At 38.7% G+C, this 18,583-nt stretch overlaps 1 protein-coding gene across 1 annotated transcript in view; it reads right to left on the bottom strand.

The window, feature by feature from the left end:
* The window catches only part of LOC138761214 (serine/arginine-rich splicing factor 1B-like), a 79,993-nt gene that overhangs the window by 31,576 nt on the left and 29,834 nt on the right, over positions 1-18,583 (bottom strand). Inside the window, exon 2 of the mRNA XM_069932976.1 lies at positions 7,133-7,190. Within this exon, the coding sequence (XP_069789077.1) occupies positions 7,133-7,135 (3 nt within the window). The 5' untranslated portion in view covers positions 7,136-7,190. The remainder of the gene's footprint in view (positions 1-7,132; positions 7,191-18,583) is intronic.

The raw sequence follows: 18,583 nt of genomic DNA, 5'->3' as shown, positions 1-18,583 counted from the left end.
ACGTGGTTTTGCGGCAGGATGACAGTGCAAATATTGTTATAAATTACATTTCAAGATAACTAGAGTGACAAAAAAAAGGATCAAGTGAGGCTGAGTCTGCGGTTCATTGAGGAGGGCCACTTCCCGTCGTCACCCACGATACCAAATAAGCGCTCCTTCTGACATGCATAGTTAGGCTGTCCCCCTGGGCCGACGATAAAGTAGTTCTCTCGCCTTTCAGCCATTGCAAGATTGTCAATGGGTCAGGGGGTGATTGGTGGTTTTAGGGGTTGCCTGGTGTTCATCCTTTCATTTACAACGATATAGATAGATCCCAATTTATGATACACGAGGCAGAAGACGTTCCCATCGTAAGTCGGGATCCACCTGCATTGCCACATTCACCATATCAGGACATATTAGGACTGATGGTACCCGACCGAAACTGTGGCTGCTCACATGACATTGTCAGAATAGAACTCAATGGTATTTCATTTTGTCTCCATTCTTTATCTGGGTTTGTTTACATGTTTAATCTGTGTACAGTTTATTTTTTTGGCACTACCAATTAGTGGTAATTCTGACATGCCTGCAGGAAAAAGGAATCTCAGGATTGTATGTGATGTCATCTGACAAGAAATCTGAAATCTAATCAGGGACCACATGCATTGCCATTTATGAACACAGCAGGGAGCACAAAATGAATCTGGATTTGTTTTCTATCTGAGTGCTCTAGTTCATTAACACTCAGATCATTATAGCATTGTGTTAGTTATCATACTGGTACCCCCACAGTAATGCTTGTCACCAACTGTGGCAATTATATTATTAGAATATAATTCAGCATTAGAAGTTGTTAAATCCATCAGAAGAGTTTGGCTTCTGACATCACTGTCATTACTCATACAAGCACATTCAGATTACCAAAAATTGCATGATTATATTGTGGACCATCGCGCCTGGCTGCCCTACCTTCCCTGTCTATCCCTCAATCGGTGGTGGGGGGAAAACAGCCTGAGCACTGGCCGCCGTGTTGTGACAAACCCATAAAACCCAGATATATGTTTCATACCTTTGTTGTGAATGTCTTGAATGTATGTAACTGTGGTTAGTTACGTGATAAGTGTTAAATGTGAGGGTTGGGGAGGAAGGAGGATAAAAAGAGCTTGAACTCTGCAGAAAACTGTATAAAATGTAGTCAATGCTGATACTGTTAACATTGATACTGATAATGGTGATAAATGTTGAGTTTAAGATTGGAAAATCAAAAATAAAATATTCAAAAAATTTACCAAAAATTGCCCATCCTCACTTTTTAAATTTTTTATTTATTTGTATCATTATAGAAGAAAAAAAATCAACGAATAAAACATTGATCAAATATCCATGTCCAATGATACAAATAAAGTACTTTTGTAATTTTTCTCCCCAATCCCCCTCCCTCTCAAAACAAAAAGAAGAAAGCATCTACTGTTTTATATACAATATTAGCATATACAATTATTGATTATTATTACAATTTCTAATTAAGAGGAGTGGATAAGGTAGAAGAGGTGTTTGGAAAATTATCCATAAAATCCATATATGGTTTCCAAATACTATAAAAAATTTCAACTCTATTCCTTAAACTATATGTAATTTTTCCAAAGGTATACAATTTTGCATCTCACTATTACCATCTAGTTAATAATACTTCCTTATCATCTTTCCATGATATCGCTATGCAATTCTTTGCAGTTGCTATCGCAATACTTAAACATTTTTCTTGAATATTTATCCAATTTCAATTTTGTATCCTTTTCATATTTATCCCTAAGTAAAAATATTCTTGGATCCTTTTGTATCTTTATCTTCATAATTTGTCCTAATAGTAGACTCAGTTCATTCCAAAAAAATCCCACTTTTTCACAAGACCATACTGATTTCAAAAAAGTCCCTATTTTTTTCATACATCGAAAACACTTATTTGAGTAATTGAGTTGTCCATTTAACTTATATGGAATATAATATAATTGAAGAAGAAAATTATATTGAATCATTTGATATCTAACATTTACTGTATTGGTAACATTTTCTTGACATAATTTTGACCAAATCTCCTCCTGAATGTGTATATTTAAATCTTTCTCCTATCGCATTTTTGATTTATATAAATCTTTTTTCTTTGTGGTCTATTGTAATTTTATATACATATTAGTAATAAATTTCTTAACAATAAATGTATCTGTTATTATATCTTCAAATTGACTTTGTTTAGGGAGTCTCAAATCTGATCCCAATTTCTTTTTCAAATACATTTTTAATTGATAATATGCACTTTTTTGTTTTAAAATGCAGAAGGAAGTTGGTGATCTGTGACCAGTGGTGTTATATGAAAATGTAAGTGGGCTGAGGACCGGTGTCAAAGAATACATGATAGAATGGAAATATGGGAGCAGAAATGAGAAATGCTAGGTGCAGTTTAATCCAGTCAATTGCGAGTACATAATAAATGGCAGGATGCTTAGGTGTGTGAATGAACAGAGAGATCTTGGAGTGGGGGGTCCATAGGTCTCTGAAAATGACAACACAAGTAGATAGGGGGTAGAGAAGGAATGTGGCAAGTTTGTCTTCATCTGTCAGGGTATTGAGAATGTATAAAAGTTAAGATGTGGTGTTGGAGTTTCATAAAATATTTGGTATATTATATGCATACTACAGGGAAGATGTAGAGAGGATACAGAAGAAGTTCTTCAGGATGTTGCCTGGATCAGAGTATTAGCTATCGGGATAAGAAAGTTAAACTTAGATTGTTTCTCTTGTGTATCAGAGGGTGAGTGTAGACCTAATGGCACTTGATAAAATCATGAGACACATAGTAGATAATCAGAATCTTTAATCCAGGGTGGAAATATTAAATATTAGGGAGTGTAGCTTTAAGGTGGGAAGGGAAAGGTTTAAAGGAGATGTGTATTTCTTTATATATAACATAGCTTTCCTCTTGAGCCTAGCCCTACCTTATAGGCTGCTCAACACATAAGCCGAGGGTTTAGGAGGAGATTTGGATGCCATCTCACTGGCTCTACACAAAGCCCTGGAACACCTGGTCAGCAAAGATGCTTACATTAGGATTCACTTTACTGGCTACAGTTCGGTATTTAACACCATCATCCCCTCAAAACTGATCAACAAACTCCAAGACCTTGGAGATAACATCCCACTGTATAATTGGATCATGGATTTCCTCACCTCCAGACCAAATCAGCGCAGAATTGGTAAGAACTTCTCCTCCACAATCTCCATCAGTACCGGAGCACCACAGGCTGTTTTTTTTAGCCCCCTGCTCTACTTATTTTATACCTATGACTGTGGTTCGGTTTGACAATAATACCATCTACAAATTTGCCGACAATACTATGGTAGTGGGTTGTATAAAGGAAGGGGATGAGTCAGCATAGAGGATGGAGATTGAAAACTTGGCTGAATGGTGCACCAACAACAACCTTGCACTCAATGTCACCAAAACTAAGGAGCTGATTGTTGACTTCAGGAAGGGAAAGCCAGAGGTATACAATTCTTTTTATACATTTTTTAAAATTTATTTTCCCCATACAAGGAGTGTAATGCGTGTTAAAAGAACCAAAGACTTGTTGATCCAAACCAAGGCTTTTATTAACTAAAAGACTGGAGCATATCACAATTAGGTCGACCAGTCCAGAATGACCTGGTCTGGCTAGCAGCAATCCTTTAAGACCTGCCAGTAGGTGTGGCTACGCTCTCAGCCAATCATAGTCATCCTACACTACCATCTGTACATATGTACATATACACATTGGTTATAGAATCTGTACTATCACATTCACCCCTTCTTTGAGAACCGACCCCAGGGTGAATGGAGGTTAGGGGCTGTACCGGTCAGAGGGTCTGACCATCCGGTGTGACCGCCGTGGCACCAGGATTGGGGTCGCCAGAGTTGTGTCGCCGGCAGGCCTCTAGAGTGCGGCCAACGCTTCGCTCAATTCCCCAATGCCGTTGTCGACAGTCTGGCCTGAGCTGATGGAGTGGTGCTGGTCCCTCTGTTCAAGCACATGACCTGGGGAAAAGGAATAGGGGTAGGTTGGGTTAAAGGCACTGCTGCGTCTGATCCGCCTTGGGCTAGGTCCCTTACCGAGACTGTGTCCTTCCGTCCGTCTGGGTACTCAACGTAGCCATAATGAGGGTTCGCATGGAGCAGAGTCACTTGGTCAACCGAAGGGTCGTTCTTTGAGTACCGGACGTGGCGTCGTAAAAGGACTGGACCAGGAACCATGAGCCATGCCAGTATGGTCGTACCCTACTCAGATTTCCTCGGGAAAGAGAACATCCTTTCATGGGGAGTGGCATTGGTCGCAGTGCATAGGAGGGAGTGGATGGAGTGTAGGGCACTAGTGAGCACATCCTGCCAGCGAGAGGTGGGGAGACCTTTGGACCGGAGGGCAAGCGTAACCGCTTTCCAGACAGTGGCATTCTCTTTTTCGACTTGCCCATTACCACGTGGGTTATAGCTGGTGGTCCTGCTTGAAGCAATACCACACTCCAGAAGGTACTGCCGCAGCTCCGCGCTCATAAACGAGGACCCCCTGTCACTGTGGATGTAACTGGGGTACCCAAAGATGGTGAAGATGCTGTGCAGGGCCTCTATAAATTGAGGAGGCAGTCATGTCCGAGCAGGGCACAGTGAATGGGAAGTGGGAGTACTCGTCGATGGCCATAAGGATGTAGGTGTTACGGTTGGTCGACGGTAGGGGCCCCTTGAAGTCTACGCTGAGACGCTCAAAGGGGCGGATGGCTTTGATGATGTGGGTGTTCTCCGGACGGAAGAAGTTGGGCTTGCACTCAGCGCACACTGGGCAGGCCCGGGTCATGGAACGAATCTCCTCGACCGTGTAGGACAGGTTGCGAGATTTGACAAAGTGCGTGAACCTAGTGACCCCTGGATGACAGAGCTCCTTGTGGAGTTTCTGTAGCCTGTCCAGTTGCATGTTGGCACAAGTCCCCCTGGAGAGCGCATCTGGCGGGTCGTTGAGTTTACCTGGCCGATACAGTATGTCATAATTAAAGGTGGAGAGCTCAATTCTCCACCTGGCGATTTTGTAATTCTTGATCTTACCTCGCTGGGTATTGCTAAACATGAAGGAGACCGCGCGTTGGTTAGTCAGTAGCATAAAGCACCTGCCAGTGAGGTAGTGTCTCCAACGACGTACTGCCTTGACTATGGCCTGGGCTTTCTTCCCAACAGAGGTGTGTCGGCTCTCAGAACCCTGGAGGGTTCTAGAGAAGAAGGCTATCGGCCGGATGGCCTGGTTCAAAGTGGCAGCCAGTGCAAAGTCAGATGCATCACTTTCGACTTGGAATGGAATGGACTCATCGATGGCGTGCAGTGTTGCAGCAGCAATGTCCAATTTAATGCGGTCGAAGGCCGCTTTGCCTTCAGTTGACGGGGGAAGGAAGTGGTCTTGATGAGTGGCCGTGCCTTGTCGGCATAGTGTGGAACCCATTGGGCATAGTAAGAGAAAAAACCCAGGCAGCGGTCGGCAGTGTCAGCAGGTATTGGGTTGGCAGCGTCGGTGGGTCCCTGGTTGGCAGTGGCGGTGGGTCCCCGGTCGGCAGCGGCGGGTCTCTGGTTCGCAGTGACGGGTCCCTGGTCGGCGGCGGCTGCAGGCATTGAGGTCAGGGCTGGGGCCTGGTCGGACGTTAGGGTGAACGTCATTGTGGCGAGGGTGGGTTGTACCTTGTGCGCTCGGCGTCTGCCCCGTGATGTCAGGTGCTGCTGCGCGGTGGAGTCCTCGCTCTCATTGGACGAGAGCTCTGAGGAAGAAGTGTTTGAAATAGAGAGTGGCGATTTGGCTTCACACGAGGCACTGTGTTTGACAGCGGCCATTTTGGAGCAACAGACTGCAGCAAAGTGGCCATTTTTAAGGTTCTTCTGGCACCTGACTTTTCTCGCCGGGCACTTGGACTTGCTGTGCTTGTTCCTCCCGCAGAAATAACACTTTGGGGATGTATCGGGCAACGTAGCGGTAGTAGTAGGGTAGAGGGAGGGCATCCTACTTACATAAGAGTGTGTGGTCCAGCCCCGAGAGTACATGTCCATACTTAAGACAGCACCCTCCATCGTCTCTGCGATCCAGATCACGTCCTTTAGGTTTTCTCCCCTGTGCTCTAGCAGGCGCTGCCTCACCTCATTCGATCGAACCCCGGCCACATAGGCATCCTGAATTAGATCGTCTGTGGTCTCTGCAGCAGTTTTGTCTGTGCAGGCACAGTCCCTGCCCATTGCCCTTAGTGCCTGAATATAAGCTTTACACGACTTACCGGGCTGTTGCCTCCTTGTAGCAAGTTTGTAGTGAGCATAGAGCCTGTTCACTGGTAGTTCGTAGAGCCCTTTCAGCACCTTCATGGCTGCAGCATAAGTGGTCGCGTTCTGGACACTCTGGTAGACTCTCAGGGACACCATAGTCATCAATATTAGTAGTCGATGGCTGTCCTCTATCATGGCAGGATCAGAGAGCTGTAAGTATGTTTCGAAGCACCTCACTCAGTGCTTAAAGTCATTCAAGGCTGTAGCTGACTGTGGGTCGATGTCAAGGCATTCCAGCCGTAGCATACGCTCCATCCCTTCAAAATTTATTTTTAGTTAATAAAATTGTATCTCATGCTGCAGAAATTAAATAAGTTGAATTAAATAATGAAAAGACTGGAGCATATCACAATTAGGTCGACCAGTCCAGAATGACCTGGTCTGGGTAGGAGCAATCCTTTAAGACCCGCCAGTAGATGTGGCTACACTCTCAGCCAATCACAGTCATCCTACACTACCATCTGTTCTTTCTTTCTTTGGCTTGGCTTCGCGGATGAAGATTTATGGAGGGGTAATGTCCATGTCAGCTGTGGCATATGTACATATACACACTGGTGATAGAATCTGTACTATCGCATGGAGTCAATTACAAAATTGAAAAGATGCAAATAGAAAAAAAAATCCATTATACACTTAATAATGGTTAAATCCCCCAACCCCCTCCCAACCTAGAAATCCCAAAAGAAAAAGAAGAAAAGACAAGAACTGAAAAGAGAAAAAGGGAGAAAGAAAAGCATGAAAACCATTAAAGATTGCCAAGAAAGTGCCACTCACCATACGGATCTCCGATATATATTTTATTTAATTCTTTGGAGAAGGTTATCACAAGGCCCTAGGATTAGAAAAATTTATTCCTGAAATACGTAAATGCAGGCAGCAAATTTTCAAAAATATATTCATTTCATAAATTATAAGTAATTTTCTCAAGGGGATCACAATTATGCATCTCGGCATTCCATCATGCCATACCTAAATGTGAATCAGATTTCTAAGTAACTGCTATACCCTGTACATTTTCTTGCCACTGTTAATGAAATTTTGACAGATTCTGTTTGATATTTAGATCATTTCAATTTTGGTCTTGTCCCTACAATATTCCCCAATAAAAATAGTTCTGGATTTTGTGGAAACTTGATTCCTGTAATTTGTTCTAAAAAAAAATTCCTAAATCTATCCAAAAAGGTCTTATCTTGGGATATGACCAAGTCAAATGTAAAAAGAGTACCAACCTCTTCTCCACATCTAAAACATTGATCTGATAAATCTGACTTCAACTTATTTAATTTCTGCAGCATGAGATACAATTTATGTAAATAATTATATTGAACTAACCTGTACCTTACATTGATTGTATTTGAATTAATATCCTTACTTTTGTTCATCAATTCCAACATTTAAATCTGATTCAGATCTCTGTCTAGATTTATGAACCCCCCTGTTTAGGAGTTCCCATTAGAAGTAGAAGATACATGGCAGAAGTAAATTTCTTTATATTTTACTTTTGGATCAAAGTCTCCACATCACTACCCTTTGGTAATAACATTGTTGGGCCTAATTTATCCCTTTAATATGCTCTTAATTGAAAACAGCATAAGAGTGTGTTATTAAGTATTCCATACTTATTTTTTTTAATCGATCAAATGTCCTCCTTCATAACAATCTTCAATATGTCTGGTTCCTTTATGAGACCAGATATCTAAGAATTGATTACCCATTGTAAAAGGAATAAGTTTATTTGGAATCAAAGGCATTTTAGGTGATAGCCCCCCCCCCCCCCCACAACCAACCGCCCCGTTCCGTTGCAATTTCACCATTTATCTTGTTCCAAATATTAATCATATGTTTTAACAGAGGGTCTTCTTTCTCACTGGATATTAATTTAACTTTTCATTTGTATATAAAGTCCTCTGCTATTCTCTCTCCTATTTTCTCCAATTTTATTTTTACCCATGCAGGTTTCTCTCTTTCCTCAAAAAAGGAAGCAAGAAGTCACATTTGTGCCACTTGAATAATTTTTAAAATTGGGAAGTTGTAATCCTCCTAATTCATATTTCCATGTTAATTTTTCTATGGAGACCCTGCACATCTTACCCTTCCAAAGAAATTTTCTTACATATTTATTTAATTCTTGAGGTATTGATATGGGCAATGTTTGAAAAAGTTATTGTTTTCTTGAGAATCTTAACACAATTAAATCTACTCACTAATGTTATTGGCAAGCTATCCACCTATTCAAATCTTCTTCATCTTTTTTAAGTAAAGATGAATAATTCATTTATATAAATTATTTAAATTATTATCTATGCGTATCCCTAAATATTTTATCCCATTTTTCAGTTATTTAAATTGAGAATCTATTCTACATTGCGCATAATCCCCTCCAGTAAGAGGCATAATTTTGCTTTGGTCCCAATTTATTTTGTAGCCTGAAACTTTTCCATATTCTTCCAATTTTAAGAGAAGCTTTTGTAACAAAGATGCTGGTAACATCAGCAGCAAATAAATTAAGTTATATTCCTCTTGATTAATCCTAAATCCCTTAATATCAGAATCACACCAAATTGCTTCTGCAAGCAGTTCTACAGCTAAAATAAATAGAGCTGGAGATCATGGACATCCTTGTCTACTGGACCTAGTTAACTGGAATGGTGCAGAAACTTGTCCATTTGATACAATTTTGGCTTTAGGCTCATTACATAATGCTCTAATCCAATTTGAAAAAGTCTGTCTTAATCCAAATCTTTCCAGCACTTTAAATAAGAAGTTCCATTCGAGTGTATCAAATGCTTTTTTCTGTATCTAGAGCCATCGTAACACTCAAATCTCCCTCTTTTGTGCCAAGTGAATTATACTAAGTAATCTAGTTACATTGTCAGCAGATTATCTCTTTTTAACAAAGCCTGTTTGATCCATATTTATTAATTTTGATAAAAACTTTGTCAATCTATTTGCTAAAATTTTTGCAATAATCTTATATTCTGAATTTAACAATGAAATAGGTCTATATGATGCCGGTTTTAATGTGTCCCTATCTTTTTTTGGTATCACAATAATTATCGCTGTTGAAAAAGATTCTGGGAGGGTATGCATTTCCAAAGCCTGATCTAATACTTTCATAAAAAGATGAATCAATAAATCTTTAAATTCTTTATAAAATTCAGGAGGGAAACCATTTTCTCCCAGAGATTTATTACTTTGCAATGAACTCAGTGCTTCCATCACTTCAGTTTGAGTGAAAGGAGCATTCAATTCTACCTGTTCTTCTAAGTTTAACCTTGGAAGCCTTATTTGTGACAGAAAATCTTCTATTTTATTATCATCTCTTTGTGATTCAGATTGATATAGCTTAGAATAAAAATGTTTAAAAGTCCCATTAATTTTTTTAGGGTTATAACTAATTCCATCCAAATCTGCTTTTATTGCATTAATTGTTCTTGAGACCTGTTCTGCTTTCAACTGCCAAAAAAGCACCTTATGAACATTTTCACCTAGCTCATAATATTTCTGTTTAGTCCTTATTATAGCTTTTTCTGTTCTATATGTTTGCAATGTATTATACTGAAGTTTTTTTTTAATTAATAAGTTGTCTACATTTTTCCTCATAGCTTCTCCTTTCAGGGTCTTTTTCCAAACATATTATCTATTTTTCCAATTGTTCCACATCTCTCATATAATCCTTCTTAATCTTAGAAGTATAACATAATTTGTCCTCTTAAATATGCTTTCAGTGCATCCCATATAATAAATTTATTATTAACTGAATTTGAATTAGTCTCTCAAAATATTTGAATTTGCCTTCTATTGAAATCACAAAAATCTGGTATTTTTAACAACAAAGAATTGAGTCTCCATCAATAAACTGATTCTTCTTCGTCAGGCATCATAACTGTCATTAATAAAGGTGAATGATAGAAGGAGTCACATGATGGAGTAGTGGCTGGTCAGGGAATTCCAGCCCTCTCCAGAAAAGTTAAAAAAAAACCGCACAAAACATAAAGGTACAAGATTAAAATTTAAAACATAGTAAAAATAAAGGTGAGAACAAAATGGCAGCGAAGAGAGAAAAGTCGAAAACAACGGGAAGAAGAAAGAACGTCGGAAGAAGAAGGTGAAGGCCTTACCTGTCCGAGGAGGCCCGCCGCGGAGAGAGAAGCCCGCTCCCTCAGGTCAGTTTAAGTCCTGGGCACGGGACTACAAAAATGGCTCACAGAGCCGAGTAAAAGTGCGCAACAGAAAACAATATAAAAGGGATAAAAATAAAAGACAAGGAATATAAAATCAGTTTATTTGCGGATGATGTTATAGTATACTTAACAGAACCAGAACTATCAATAAAAGAATTATATAAGAAATTGAAGGAATATGGAGAAGTGTCGGGTTACAAGATTATCGTAAATAAAAGTGAAGCAATGCCAATGAATAATGCGGATTTCTCAAAATTTAAGAAGGAATCACCATTCAGATGGCAAATGCAAGCAATAAGATACCTAGGTATACAAATAAATAAAAATCTCGGCCATCTATATAAACTCAATTACTATCCACTAATGAAAAAAATTACAGGGCGATTTAGAGCTTTGGAAAGATTTACCATTAACACTAATAGGAAGGATAAACTGTATTAAAATGAACATTTTCCCAAGGATATTATACCTATTTCAGGCATTGCCAATACACTTGACAGAGAAATTCTTCAAGGAGTTAAAGAAAATAATAAGTAAATTTTTATGGAAAGGTGGGAAACCGAGAATAGCACTAGATAAATTAACAGAATGGTATAAACAAGGAGGCTTACAACTGCCAAACTTTAAAAATTATTATAGAGCCGCACAATTAAGATACCTATCAGATTTTTACCAAACAAGGGAAAAGCCAGATTGGACTAGATTAGAACTAGATAAAATAGGGGAAAAGATACCTGAACACATATTATATAAATGGGATGAAAAATTGGTACAATGTAGGAGTTCTCCAGTATTACATCATCTGCTCAATATTTGGAAGAAGATTCATGTAGAAAGGAATAAAACAAATTACCAAGTACCAAAACTAATAATGACGCAAAATCAGTTACTCCCTTTTACAATAGATAACCTTTCCTTTAGAGAATGGGAGAAAAAAGGGCTCAAAAGAATAGAAAATTGTTTTTCAGGAAATAGATTATTATCCTTTGAACAAATGAAAGATAAATACAAAATAACTCAAGATACAGTGCTGGCATATTACCAATTGAGATTCTACTTGAAGGACAAATAAGGAAGCAGTCTGAGGTTACCAGAGGGAAGTAACTTTGAATATGTGATTACAGATACAATGATAATCAAAAGATTTATAACAAATATGTATATTAAACTGCAAGAAAAGGAGAATGAGGAAACAAATGGTAAAACTAAACAAAAATGGGAACAAGATTTAAATATAAAGATAAAAAAGGAAACATGGGAGAAGTTATGTTCTGGAACGATGAGAAATACAATAAATACGAGGTTTTGTATGATACAATATAACTGGATACACAGGCTATACATTACACCTCAAAAGTTAAATAAATGGGACCCAACAGTATCTGACAGATGTTTTTGTTGTAAAAAAGAAATGGGAACAACAATTCATGCAATCTGGACATGTGAGAAAGTAGAAAAATTTTGGGAAGATCTAAACCAGATATTAAATAAAATTACCGAAAACAATATACCAAAAAACCCAGAGATCTTCCTCCTAAGTAACATAAAAAACAAAGAATTTGGACTTGATTTGGATGGTGCACAAAAAAGATTTGTTAAGATAGCTCTAGCCGTAGCAAAAAAATGTATTATGTCAACCTGGAAATTGGAAGATAATTTGAGAATACAACAATGGTATATAGAAATGAATAAATGTATTCCATTAGAAAAAATAACATAGAGTTTAAGAAATTATATTGAAATATTTGAACAAATATGGGAGCCATACATGAAACACAATAGAGAAAATCTACCGGGGACATTTACCACCTAAATTAACGAAAGGAGAAGGAAATGAAAAGAATTGACTCAGTGGAATTTCTTGTTTATTTTTATTGAATGACAACATTGTTTGACTGGTTTAATGTATCTTAGATTTTGTACTTTAAATGGATGGGAGGGAGGTAGGGGGGGTGGGATGGGAGGAGGGAGGGGAGGAGAAAATGACACTGTATATATTTGAAAAGGAAAATGTATGTATCATGGTCAATGTGGTTTATGGTGTGAAAAATAAAAAATAAAAAAAAACAATTATTTAAATCGCAAAAAAAAAATAAAGGTGAATGATCTGATAAAATTCTTGCTTTTTATTCAACTTGAATAATCCTACCTTGTAAGTGTGCTGACATTAAAAATAAAGCAGTTCAAGAATAAGAATGATGTCTGTTTGAATAAAAATAGTCTCTCTCTTGTGGATGAATTCTTTGCCATGCATCTACTAAATTCAGATCTCTCATTAATGCCAAAGTGGCTTTTTCCCTTATCATTACTCTAGTTGGCCTATCAAATGCTGGGTCCAAACATAAATTAAAATCTCCACCTACTAAAATATTTTCATAAGCATCTGCTAAGTTGAGAAATGTTCCTTGAATAAATTTCTCATCATCAACATTTGGCACATATAAATTCATGGTTCTGAATAAATCTGATGATGTACTATTACTTATCTTCCTGCTGGATCTGTTATTACATTCTGCTACATTCTGTATTTTAACTGGAAGATTGCTCTTCATCAAAATTGTCACTCCCCTCGCCTTCAAATTAAACGAAGAGGCTATAACATGTCCCACCCGATCTCTTTTTAATGGCTGGTAGGTGAGAATCAAAGCAGAGTACATGGGTTAAGAGTGAAAGGGGAAAATTTCGGGGGAACATCTTCACACAGAGAGTGGTTTGAGTGTGGAATTATGTGCCAGCTGAAGAGGTGAATGTGGGCTCAATTTTAACATTTAAGAAGAATTTGGACAGTTACATAGATGGGAGAGGTATGGAGGGCTATGGACTGGGTGCAGATCAGTGGGACTAGGCCAAAAAATAGTTTGGCACAGATTAGAAGGGCTGAAGAGGCCTGTTTCTGTACTGTAATGTTCTATAGTTTACAAAGTCAGTTAGGTCTGGGGAGTAAATACTGACAATGCCTACTACACTTCCATCCTGCAAATGATTAAGTAAGTAAATAATTCTTGGTTTTGGATGGGCTTTTTGCTATGCCAACAGGTTTGTATCAGTAATTGAATAAAAATGCAGATGCTAGAAATCAGAAATCTTTGAAGGATCTTCAAAAGAGATGATTGTAGACTTCATGAAGGTCTGGGGAGATCACACCCCCTGACCATTGACGGCTCTACCGTCGAGGTCATCAAGAGTGTCAAGTTCCTCAGAGTGCACCTGGTGGAGAATCTCTCCTGGTTCCTCAACGTCAGCTCCATAGCCAAGAAAGCCCAACAGCATCTCTACTTTCTGTGAAGGCTGAGGAAAGTCCATCCCCCACCCTCCTCTACATTCTACAGAGGATGTATTGAGAGCATCCTGTGCAACTGTATCACCGCCTGGTTTAGAAGCTGTACCATCTTGGACCGCAAGACTCTGCAGAGGATAGTGAAGTCAGCAGAAAAGACCATTGGTGAACCTCTTCCTAGCCTGAAGGACACCTACTACATTTGATGCAGATGGAAAACAATGAACATTGTGAAAGACTCCACACATCCCGCATGTAAACTGTTCTCCCTTCTGCCATTAGGCTCCTGAACTCCCAGTACAGATGTCGATACTGTACCGAGGACTTTCAGTGAATACGTCTTAGTAACTTAATATTTTAATATCGAGTCTGCATTCACCATATCAGATGACAGTTCATTCCACTCTCTGAGTGAAGAAGTTCCCCTAAACCTTTCCCCTTTCACCCTAAAGCTATGTCCTCTCCCACAATCTAAATGGAAAAAGCCTAGTATGTATACCTTTTACAATCTTGTCAACCTCTATCAAATCTCCCCTCATTCTTCTTCTTTCCAAGGAATAAAGTCCCAACCTATTTAATCTTTCTCTGTAACTCAACTCCTGAAGACACACCACATCCTAATAAATCTCTGAACTCTTTCAATCTATTTATTTATTTACTTGGTTACAATATAATGTTCATAAATCTCACAAGCTATTTACTAGCCTGCAGTTCTAATTTTGAGGCTCCTGTATCTCCTTTTTGATGGTAGTTGGTTAAAGATTCTGTGTGCTGGTTGAATAAAGTTCAGAAAGCAATTCTCTTAATATCATCTTGGTCAAGGACATCAAGTTATGTGCTAGATAGTTCCCAATTCCTAGATATAATCTATGTTATTATCTGGATTGACATAATTTACTTCATTTCACCTTATTACTTTTCCTTATTACTCATGAGCTTTCTTATGTGGAAAAGACTAAAGTATGATTAATACAGTCACATTGTGTGTGGTTGAATATTACTTATCATTTCACATGAAAAATCACCATTTGAGTGGAATGTTATAGTGTCAGCAAAAATTGTATCCCAGGAAGAGTCAACTGATTGGAAATGGATCTGTCCAAAGAAGAAAGTGTTTTAAAAAAAGGTGCTTATAAAGAATTCATATGCATTTATCTCAGAGTCAGACACTTTAGAAACAAACACTAGCTCTTTGGTTTTCCTAGTATGGGCTTCACCTGTAGAGACAAATGCACAGATGAGTTCAGTGTTGTGGAGTTCCGCAAGCTTATGTCCTGCATCTAAAACTCACCCTTAATGATAAGATGTAGATTTTTCAAGTCAAAAGTGTCATTCCCTCACTGTTTCATTTGTTTTCAAAATAGTACAGCTTCAGATATTCCATTTACTCAATAAAGTGAGATTGGGATGCCTGCTGCAGGTCACATGGCATAGCAACCTAAGGAGCATGTGAGCATACCTCATGAGCTTCCCAATCAACAAAACTTCACCCTGATGATCCTGCTGGATCTTCACAACAAGGTTCTTATGTCTTTATGAATGGGATTGTAATATTGCTCAATAATAGAACAAGCAGTCCAGATCAGTGTAGAGATCAGGGGAAGAAGGGATAATCCACAAATCCCTTGAGCTTGCCTTCCAATTACACGATACTTTACAAGTAGGCACATCACACAGTCTCAGGATGAAAGTTTCATCTATTAAATTTAAATTTAGACATGCAGCAATGATAACAGGCCCTTCTGACCCACAAGCCCATGGCCTCCACCAAATACACCAATTAACCTACACTCCCTTTACCTTTTTTAAGGGTGGGAGGAAACCAGAGCACCCAGAGGAAAGCTACGCAGACATAGGGAGAACGTACAAATTCATTACAGATAGCAGCGGATTCGAATCGGGTTACTGGTGCTGTAACAGTATTATGCTAACCACTACATTATCTTGCTGTCTAAATTATATAGACCTAGAAATATCCTTATCCATCCTTCAAAGAAAGCAGTGTTATGCAATTAAATATCAGCTTCACCTGAAGTGTGGCACCATTGCACCCACTTCTTGCAGCTGGTCAGGAAGTGTAATTCCTGACTCTCCAGGGAAGGTTCATTTGCCCTTCTGCCCATGTTCCAGCATAAACTTTCTCCAAATGATGTGAACAGCGGTTCAACTTGCAAAATATCGTATCCTGAATGATTTTGAACCTTGGTGATCTGAAAAATTACACCTTATTTAGTCAGAGAACTATCAAAGGTTTTATTCAACCTGTTTCCCTGAAACCCTGCTACTTATTGGACCAACATTCAAAATCTACACTTTGTGCTTGTTGGGATCCAAAATCCTTATGATCTCCAATACAGCCAGTGCGGATCAAGGCCAAACCATGTATAATATTAGATGATTTATTTATTTTGGATTTATTCTCAAAGTACATACTGTATATGACATCACATACAATTCTGTTGCTCAATAGACAAATTGGAACAGATCCATACCACTGCTCAGACAGGGGTTAATATGCTTCAACACCAGCCTTTCAAAACATTTCATCATTATTGATGTGAATGCCACTGGTTGGTAGTCATATAGGCAGATTACCACACTCTTAATGGCACCTGTACAATTGAGGCCTGTTTGAAACAGGTGGGTAGCTCATCTTGCTAGGATGAGATTTTGAAGAAATCTGTGAATACATTGGCAAGTTGGTCAGCACAGCTTTTTAATACTCAGCCAGGTACTCAGGTTCACTCTCCTGAAGGCAGCCTTCACATCATCATCAGATACAGCCAGAAGATGAACATTAGGAGACATGGTGTTGTTCTTGTGGTCAAATCGGGTGTAGAAGTTATTGAAGGCAATGTATTGATAATTTTGGTTTTATGCACATTTTGTGAAAGAATATTAAATTCATGGAAAGTCTCCGAGAGTAGGTTTCAGATCAAATGATTCCCATACATAACTGAGAGCTTCAGTTATATGTCATGAATAACCATCTGGTCATGTATATTAAACAGTATTTTAGGAAGCAATCACTGTAGATAGAGCTCAGGAATATAAGATGATAGGTTCTGGTCCTCATTTACTTGATGCAGGCAATTTCTCAGCCAGTTTCCATTTTATTTTGTGCTATGACATCAGTAGCAGTGGCACTTGGAAAGTGGGGTGAGGAAATGTGGAAGAGCAATGAAGAGTGTTGCCAAATCCTTTAGTGTTACCTATGGGAGGTTAATTCCTGCTTCTCCTGGCTCCAAAGAAATATTACCTGAAAGCAAATACCTATCTTTCAGGTGGCTGCATCTAGCAGTCCCTTCAAGGACACTGTGAACATTTGAAATAAAATAGAAAAATCTTGTAAATGCTAAACATATGTGAGAAATGTAAAAGTTTTGAAGTTTCTCTGAACAAAATGTTTTGAGAGTGCCCAAATTTAGAGAAATTCTGGAAAGACATTTTTCAAACTTTATCAATGATTCTTAAGATTAATTTAGAACCTTGTCCATTAACTGCTCTGCTTGGTTTTTCTCAAGGCCCCAAATAACCTGTGCCTGCATCTCAGGAAAAAATTTTAGCCTTTACCATGTTGATAGCCAGACGAGCAATCTTACTGAAATTGAAAGGCAACTCAACCCCTACTCATACACAGTAGTCATATGGTATAATGATCAATTTAAGTTTGGAGAAAAATTAGATATAATATTAAAAAGAGAAAGTTTGAATTTATAAAGTTGTGGGGCTTCCTTCGAATTTTATTATAATTGAAAGAATTAAGAATTATCGTGTGCTCTGGAGATTCACTGTCCGATGTCTGGGGTCACCATTGGATCCACATTTTTGTTTTTATTTATGATATAACGTAACCTTGATTAGAGAGAGGAGGTAGATTAGATGTAGTTTTTATTCCTTTTTAAAATTTGGTTTAACTCAGCAAACGGGTTTAATATGGTTTTACAGATCAATTCAAATGATTGTTTCTTATGTTTATTAAGGAATTCTTGACTTAGTTTCATTTTTTTCTTTTTTTATGTGCTTATATGTAAACAAATTCTGACCTCACCAGCATTTTCTCATACTTTTATGAAGGGCTCAGGCCCAAAATTTCAGTTATGTATCTCTGCCTTTGCCAAATATAGGACACTGTTTGACCCGCTGAGTCTCTCCAACATTGGGTGTTTTTACTTCAACCACAGTGTCCACAGAATTCTGTGTTTTACCTCTGTATACAAATAATTTGTTTTGTTTTTTTTTCTAAAGCTTTTTATGTAAGCTTATATGTTAAACTCTTCAGGGGTTTTTACGAGGCTCTAAAGGCTGTGTACGGCCCCTCACCCCATGTCCAAAGTCCTCTGCGCAGCTCAGACGGTGAAGTCCTCCTCAGCGACAAGATCTCCATCCTCAATCGATGGTCAGAACACTTCCAATCTCTTTTCAGTGCCAACCGCTCAGTCCAAGAATCCATCCTGCTCCAGCACCCTCAACAATCCTTGAGTCTAGAGCTGGATGAGGTCCTTACCCGGGAAGAGACATATAAGGCAAGTGAACAACTGAAAAGTGGCAAAGCAGCAGGTTGGATGGAATCCCCCCAGATGTCTGGAAGGCTGGCAGCAAAACTCTGCTTACCAAACTGCATGAGTTTTTCATGCTCTGCTGGGACCAAGGAAAGCTGCCTCAGGACATTCGTGATGCCATCATCATCACCCTGTACAAAAACAAAGGCGAGAAATCAGACTGCACAAACTACAGGGGAATCACGCTGCTCTCCACTGCAGG

This window comes from Narcine bancroftii, chromosome 4 (assembly GCF_036971445.1).
Source record: "Narcine bancroftii isolate sNarBan1 chromosome 4, sNarBan1.hap1, whole genome shotgun sequence".
Lineage (NCBI taxonomy): Eukaryota > Metazoa > Chordata > Chondrichthyes > Torpediniformes > Narcinidae > Narcine > Narcine bancroftii.
The sequence above is the reverse complement of the archived record's forward strand: the minus strand, read 5'-3'. Positions and strand labels throughout refer to the sequence as shown.